Source organism: Ceratosolen solmsi, unplaced genomic scaffold, assembly GCF_000503995.2.
Source record: "Ceratosolen solmsi marchali unplaced genomic scaffold, CerSol_1.0 scaffold10, whole genome shotgun sequence".
NCBI classification, from domain to species: Eukaryota; Metazoa; Arthropoda; class Insecta; order Hymenoptera; family Agaonidae; genus Ceratosolen; species Ceratosolen solmsi.
Genome location: NW_011948412.1, coordinates 11,860,043 through 11,867,542, shown reverse-complemented (window position 1 = coordinate 11,867,542; position 7,500 = coordinate 11,860,043). Strand labels below are relative to the sequence as shown.

The 7,500-nt window shown below is 39.2% G+C and overlaps 1 protein-coding gene across 1 annotated transcript in view; it reads right to left on the bottom strand.

Annotated features, from left to right (window-relative positions):
- Nucleotides 1–2,352, bottom strand: part of LOC105359578 (glutamate decarboxylase-like) — a 14,528-nt gene extending 12,176 nt beyond the window's left edge. The window contains exons 1-2 of the mRNA XM_011496199.1: nt 2,035–2,352; nt 859–1,110 (exon numbers count right to left, since the gene is read on the bottom strand). Coding sequence (XP_011494501.1) covers nt 859–1,110; nt 2,035–2,307 — 525 coding nt within the window. The 5' untranslated portion in view covers nt 2,308–2,352. The remainder of the gene's footprint in view (nt 1–858; nt 1,111–2,034) is intronic.
- Between the last annotated feature and the right edge of the window lie 5,148 nt (nt 2,353–7,500).

Here is a 7,500-nt window from a genome sequence, read left to right as displayed (position 1 = left end):
TGGCACGCATCGTCGCAGTCTACGCGAATCAATCAATTTTTTAATATGTATAACGTAGTGATACGTTACGTCATAGTGAATTGTACGCTAATCGCGGGAATATTAACTACAATGTTACAAAATGTTTATTATATTGATTATAGAAATGCCGATATGACTTTGCGAATAGCTTCGTATATAGACAGCTTACTTATCGTAAATTAATACTCTAAAAAATGAATCGATATTCTATGGGAATAATAATTAGTTTAATTTTGACAATAATAACTGTATGTTGTGATTAATGCTTGTTTGTAAATGCCGAATAATAAATAATTACCGTATTGTTAACTGCGTTATAAGCTCGGTTATCAGATACGTGTTATATTGTAAAATAGAATTTTGTTTTTGACGAGGATAATACGATTGGGTAAATTGTCATTAGTTGTCAATTGTCAATCATCAATTAGAGTTTAGAGCTTTCTCGGTTAGAGCTCGCCTTCAAATATTCGACGCGAGCACGTCGTATAAATGTGTACCACAACCTTATCAAATAATTTTGTGGTGAAGGTAAGTCCGAGTTAAAATACACTGTCAGTAATGTAAGAAGTGAAAGACAAGAGTCTTGAAAATTCCCTTTGATCTGTCGAAATGAAAGATCCGGAGTGGATGTTTGTCTAACGTGTCGCATCCCAGGACTCGATGGCAAGCGTCGATTCCCGCTGACGTATCGATCGTATCGGTAACGAGCGAGTTCATCGACCCGTTATCACATCATTATAGGCGATCGTTGGCCTTTGTGCCCGCCCTAATCGTCTCGAGGGTCGGTGAAAAAGCGGCAAGGAGGTGACCGGAGGGGGTCGAGATGCGAACACTCACGTCGACGTGCAGCCAGCAATTGTATTTCTGGCAGATATCGGCAATTTCCGTTATGGGATCGAAGGCTCCGATGACGGTCGTGCCCGCGGTCGCGTTCACAAAGAAGGGGATGTGATTCTTGGCCTTGCGCTCGAGTATGAGCTCCTCGAGTCGCCAGGGTATCATGCGTCCGCGCTCGTCGCTCGGCACCATGACGCAGTTGTCGGTGCCCAGGCCGCAGACCGATGCGCACGACCTCACCGAGTAATGGCACTGAAACACAAACAAAGTTTTTCTCGCTCGTTCGTGTTCGTGTCCGTGTCATATCGTGGGTGGGTGGGAGGGGGGGGGGGGGTGGGGGGGGGGGGGGGGGGGGGGGGGGGGGGGTTTAGCGAGCTATGGTATGGCAAAAAATTGGAAACCGATCGGCAAAAGGTGCATTTGGCGCTTAAATCACTGCAAAGAATCTGCAAGTAAATGCAAGAAAATCTCTCCACAACAAAGCAACGTACTTTAAATATGATATTAGCTAAGATTAAGCTAGATGATTTTTAACGATAAAGGGACAAAGTCAAGCGGTGTTTCTCACGATCGAGTGTTTTATAAAGTTCCGAGTGATAATTATCGTTTAACAATTGATACCGTTGACAGTGAAGCGCCTTTGCCCGTGATTTTGCCATTCGGCGATCGTCGTTAAGAAGCAACTTACGATGCCAAAAAAAGTACATGAAAACCTTACGAATTTTATCAAAGAGCTTTTATTGTAGTTTAAGAGTGACGATTTAAAGGGCAATTAAAGCGCCCGCGGAGTGTCTGTTCTGTTTCTACTTGTAAATCTCATCTGCTCGGTTAAACAACGCTAAAGGCTAATTTGATAAAGCATTGCTTCGTTTGCGAATGTTCGCATAAGACATTTGCAACGGCAGATACGGCTAATTGTCGTTGGTTATCGGATGTCCGTCGTTACTACGTATAAAATACGTCCGTATCGAACATGCTCTACGTATAAATAACGTTGACATGATACTGAAATTTTCTTAATTAATGGTGCGATTTTTCTTTTCTCGAACATGCTCTACGTATAAATAACGTTGACATGATACTGAAAGACATTGAAATTTTCTTAATTAATGGTGCGATTTTTCTTTTTGTTCGGATATTTTCGAAGTCGGAGTGTCAAGGCCGTAGAGCGCTCACCTGATCGGAGGTGAACATGACGAGTTGTCCGCCAACAGCCGAGAGGCCACGCTCCTTGTACTGGGGGAACATTTTGTGGCGAGCGGCGAGGAAGGCGTAAAGGTTGCTGATGGATCCACCGGGGGCGAGGATCGAGTCGCCGGCGCCATTCGGCCAGCCGATAATCTCGCGCATCTTTTGCAGCACCACGTGCTCCATGAGAATGAACACCGGGGCGATCTCGTAGGTGAACATGTTTGTGTTGGCGGTGGCGGTGAGCCATTCGCCGGCCATAGAGACGAGATCGAGGCCGCACGATAGCTGATTGAAGAAATGCGGATGACCTGGAATAGAAAGGGATCGAGCGATGCTACGCCATGGCTATGCTGATAACGTCAATACCCTATTAGCTCGGTTTCATTAATCGCTTACAATGTAGAATGCCGTGCCGTTCGACAAGGACAAAATCGTCATTATAGTTTGAGATTGCGCGAAACGACATAACACGTTTGCTTAACAATAAAGCGCTTCTCGTTAAAACACCGGCGAACGCGAATTTTATTCTAGATCGCAAGGTAAGTTTACTTTACCCTCGGCTACTTTGAGCGTTCCATCGATTATTCGCTCTATTTGATAAAGCTATTCAATTAATTATGTTTATCATTTAATGATTATTCTATCCATCGCGATCATTATTATACAATAAGATTATATATTGCATAATAAGATAGGTGAGAAAGTGACGGAGACTCCATACCGTTCGTTTGGCTATTTCGAAGAAAAAGAAAAGTCGATAAGTTATTAATTACTTGCTCGTTTCATATCCCATAAAGTTAAAACGGCCAAGACTTAGCCGATAATTGTAAAATGAAATATTTGAAAATTGTGCGGTGATCGAGAGCTTAATCGAGTGTGTATTAAGAACGGGCGCTATTAGCCAATTTGGTAATGTCGCAATTGCAAAAAGTAACATTGGTTACGAGCATGCCTCGTGAGTAACGCCGTCGTTTTGACGGATAAATCACCACCCACGAGACTTTGGAAAACTGATTTGGAAAGGTTCTTTCACTCGTTATGTGCCGAATGCAATTAATAATGGGGCAAGGGTGAAGATCGAAAGGCACTTCAAGGCTGCGCCTCCATTGCCTCACCGAGTAGACGGGAAAGGTTAAAGTGCGCCTGTTCGTGGGGGCAGCTTTAAGCCTCGAAAGAGAGAAAGAGATGGGGGTTGGTTGATATATATATATATATATATATATATATATATATAGTTGGTTGATATATATATATATATATAGATAGATAGATAGATAGAGAGAGAGAGAGAGAGAGAGAGAGAGAGAGAGAGAGAGAGAGAGAGAGAGAGAGAGAGAGAGAGAGAGAGAGAGAGAGAGAGAGAGAGAGAGAGAGAGAGAGAGAGAGAGAGAGAGAGAGAGAGAGAGAGAGAGAGAGAGAGAGAGAGAGATGGGAATAGGAAAAGAGAGTACCCGAGTACGTTGTCATTCGCTTGGCTGAACATCGCGCGCCGGATCAAGCCTAATGCCTCTGTTTGATGGGACCTGAAGGGTGGAAGAGCGAAGAATGCATATGGACTTTTGCCTCTCTTTTCTTTCTTCTTCGCTTCGGGCGGATAATGATTTTCAGCCGAGCTGAGAGAAATAGACGTTTATACACGTCTTGACGATGACTTTTCTTTTCACGTTTTTCTAGCTCAGGAGACCGAGAGCCGATGTACGAGCGTGAGAATGCCGGCACCCTGGCCTCCGGGGAAACCTTAATCTCGCCAAAATGGATGAACCCGTGCATATTTGAGTTTGCAAACCGTTATCTACTTGCTCCGATAAAGGATTTTTTTTCTTTTTGCCCATGTTATCGAGAATATTATTCGCTTTTGGTAAATATTATGCGCGTAAAAGGGAAATATCTCGACAATTTGCTCTTAACAAGGTATCAGATTGTTTGTTGAATTTGAAAAATCGTTAATTATCTTTAAACTGTCTGCTATTTATGGAAGAGCTGGGATTTTTAATTGAAGTATGAGGATGATGTGCAATTTAATATAAAACTTTGTACGTTAATTTTATAATAATTACAATTTCAGTAATTTCAGCGAGTATGAAGTTTCTTGGCCATAAAGCTTTAATAGATTACGAATATATTAAGCCCATAAATTACTAAATCTTAATAAGGGCAGTTGTAATGAAAGAGGGAGTGTAATGATTGAAAATATTTAATTGAAAATATGTTTATTAAGTAGATAAATTATTTAATCAATCATCAATGTAGTGATTAATAGGCTGGTTTTGTTTTTTATTTATTCGTAATAAAATTCAATCCAAACGAAAAACATGTAAGTATTTAAATAATTTTATTACAGGCATTTGGAAGAATTTTTAATCGATGCACATACGCTAAGATCAGAAGAGCATATCTAAAACAATCGATCGCAAAAATTTGAAAGAAAGGAACTAACTCTTATTGTTTTAACTGAAACTAAAACTCTTCACTCTTTATTTAAATGGATTTTAATACTCTTAATCTCTTAATAATTTTCAACTTTACGTCAAAATAATAATACAGATTATTAATATAGAATCTCTCTCTCTCTCTCTCTCTCTGTCTCTCTCTTTTTTTTCTTCTTTTTTTCTTATCTTCTTCTTCTTCTCCTTTTTTTAAACATTGTATATATTTATACAAGATTATAAATTACAATATTATAAATTATCCCATTATTCTTGCTTTTTAGTAGCCGATACTTTTATTCTTTAGCAACATATGACTTTGACACCAGCTTTCAAGCGAAATTGTGCAGCAACTTGTGATTTATAGCTCACCGAATAACACGATCAATTATCAATATATCAAGAGCTTGCGAAAACCATTTATAATTAGTACATATAAAAAGATATATCAAGATTAAGATGCGTTTGCCAAAGGAGATATTAATCATGGGTATTGCGCGATTAGGTACGCGATGCGTGAAGTACTTACAAAAGCGGAGTATTTTAATCTTCTGGAATTACAAGTCTGATTGACGTATGACATTTGTTGGCCTCTTTGGGGTTCGCGGATCATTTTCCCCTCCGCAATACGTATTTAGACACATATTGGGAAGAGGCAGTGGCTCAATAATGTTTGGGTATCCCGAAATGATGGGTAATTTCCCGATGAATTCTCTGTGAATTTTCACTTAAATCATTAAACGCTGTATAGATGTATTGTGGATTTCAATGTATTATATAAGAAGATTAGACGAAATTGTTAAGTAAATGAATTATTCGCACAAGTTTAAATAAAATATCGTAAGTTTTATACTTTAATTGTAGTCATAAATAAAAATCGATAATTTCTCATTTATTTCACAATCGCTATGAATCTTTGCTGCTTGTTTCTCAGACGTGATTTTGATTCTGATCAATTTCATTATGTCTGGAAAGATTTATTTGGAAAAATCGTTTTTATAAAATGATTATGTTATAATTTAAAACAACGAAAGCTTGAATTATTTTTAGATTCTATAGCTTTAAATGAGTCTATCATTTGCGTCACATCGACTGAATTATTCTTTAATTTTAAGATTTTTTCTTCTGCAGTAATCTTCTTTATAGAATAAGCTTTATATTTATGTAATTCAAAGAAATATGAATTACCGCTTCTATTCTACGTAAAATATAATTATAAATAATGTTAAAATATACATATAAATTAATATCATTAATAAAGTGATTAAATAAGCTTTTAATCGAACACAAACGTTTCATATTAAGTAAGTAATCTATAATTAATCAGCATTCAGCATTCAGCATTCAGCATTCGGCATTCAGCATTTCATTCATTCGACAAATTTCATTCAAATGAAAACTCGGCTCTTTAATGTCAGGCTTTTTTCTATCAAGCATCCGAGAAATCAATGAAATAACAATTACTAGCCCTATTTTCTTCATAATCACTCGTAGCGTCTTATAGCTTCATAAAAATCCTACGATAATCTGGCTTCTTTCCGTTTATCCGATCCATTAATCAGGACTTCTTATCCTAGTAAAATCTATAGTCCCTATCCCGTACAACAACGAATTATCCATCACAGGAGTCTCTGCAAAGAGAGAAAATAGCCGTCCACTTTGCCGGCGATTCTTTCTTACACGCATCGAGAATCAGTGGGGAATGCAACGAAGCGTCTCGCAATTCGTAAGGCCACTCCACCCCATCAGCCGCACAACCCCCCCCCCACCTTCCGCCAAACCCCTAGACTCATACGCATCCGTGGCAGTCGTTTGTCGCGCTGTTATTTGCAATTATCCTAGTCGGTCGCAAACCTTTTCCTGAGGAACGCAAGAGGGGTGGCTGCAAACGGACGCGCGGTGGAGGAGGAGGGGATGGTCTGGAGCGCCCGCATTTTGCGCGTCATACGCGTCGTCGAGCGACTAGATTGTTTGCCCAGTGGCTCTCAAACATCCCTTGAAAAAGTCTGGGTGGGAGGGGGGAGAGGGGGAGGGGGGGTATACTGAAACACACGGGCGAGATAAGCCGCGAACTCCTGCATTATGCAGATTTAACGGCCCGACTATTTCGCTCGGTCTCCCCCGCGAGCTCAGCCGTAAGAGGATTCACCCGCCTCCGTCTCTTACCCCTCCCACGCCCAATAGTTCACGATCAACTCTGCGATGCGCGGCTGCACGTACGAATCCGGCGTGTGGTTCGGCTCTATGCAAAATTGATGAAAGTAATGAGAGGCGATTAATATTCGCGATCGAGCACGAAAAGATCCTTCTTGTCGGAAATTATCCTTGTTGAAGTCCTTGTCCTTGTTTGGGATACTTATATCTATTAAAATATGAGTTTTGTATGACCAAAATCGTTAAAAATAATGCGCACTTTATTAATCTACATTATTATTTATATTAATAACTAGCGAGAGCTATATATGCAAATGACCGAAAGGAAATTGAATCCGATTGTTTATTGTAATGAATTATTGTAATGAAATGCATTAGTCCGCTGGTTTTACAATCTACGTTCTTTTTAAGTAACAGCTTACTATTTAAGAGACTACGGAATAAAGTGTGACGGCTGCGAAAAAAGAAGCCGATTGGTGAAGAGAAACCTGCTCCCAGCAGAGCTCCTACGATGATAAATTAGGGGACTTTAGAATCGTATGAAGAGAAGTGTGTAACTGGGGCTCACTTGAGTACGCTCCTACAATCAATCATGCACAGTCCTCATCTGAGTGAGGCACGATTCACAAATCCCGCAGCTAAAATGAAAAAATCGTACGGCTGTTTATTCAGTAAATACGTGTTTCAGTAAATACGAGATATTATTCTCGTCCTTCACACAGCAGAGAAAAAAAGACAGCATATTTCGAATAACAAGAGATTAATATCATTTATAACTGGTACACAATACGTAGTTGTGCATATATATATATATATATATATATATATATATATATATATATATATATATATATATGTCTTTTTTAACAAA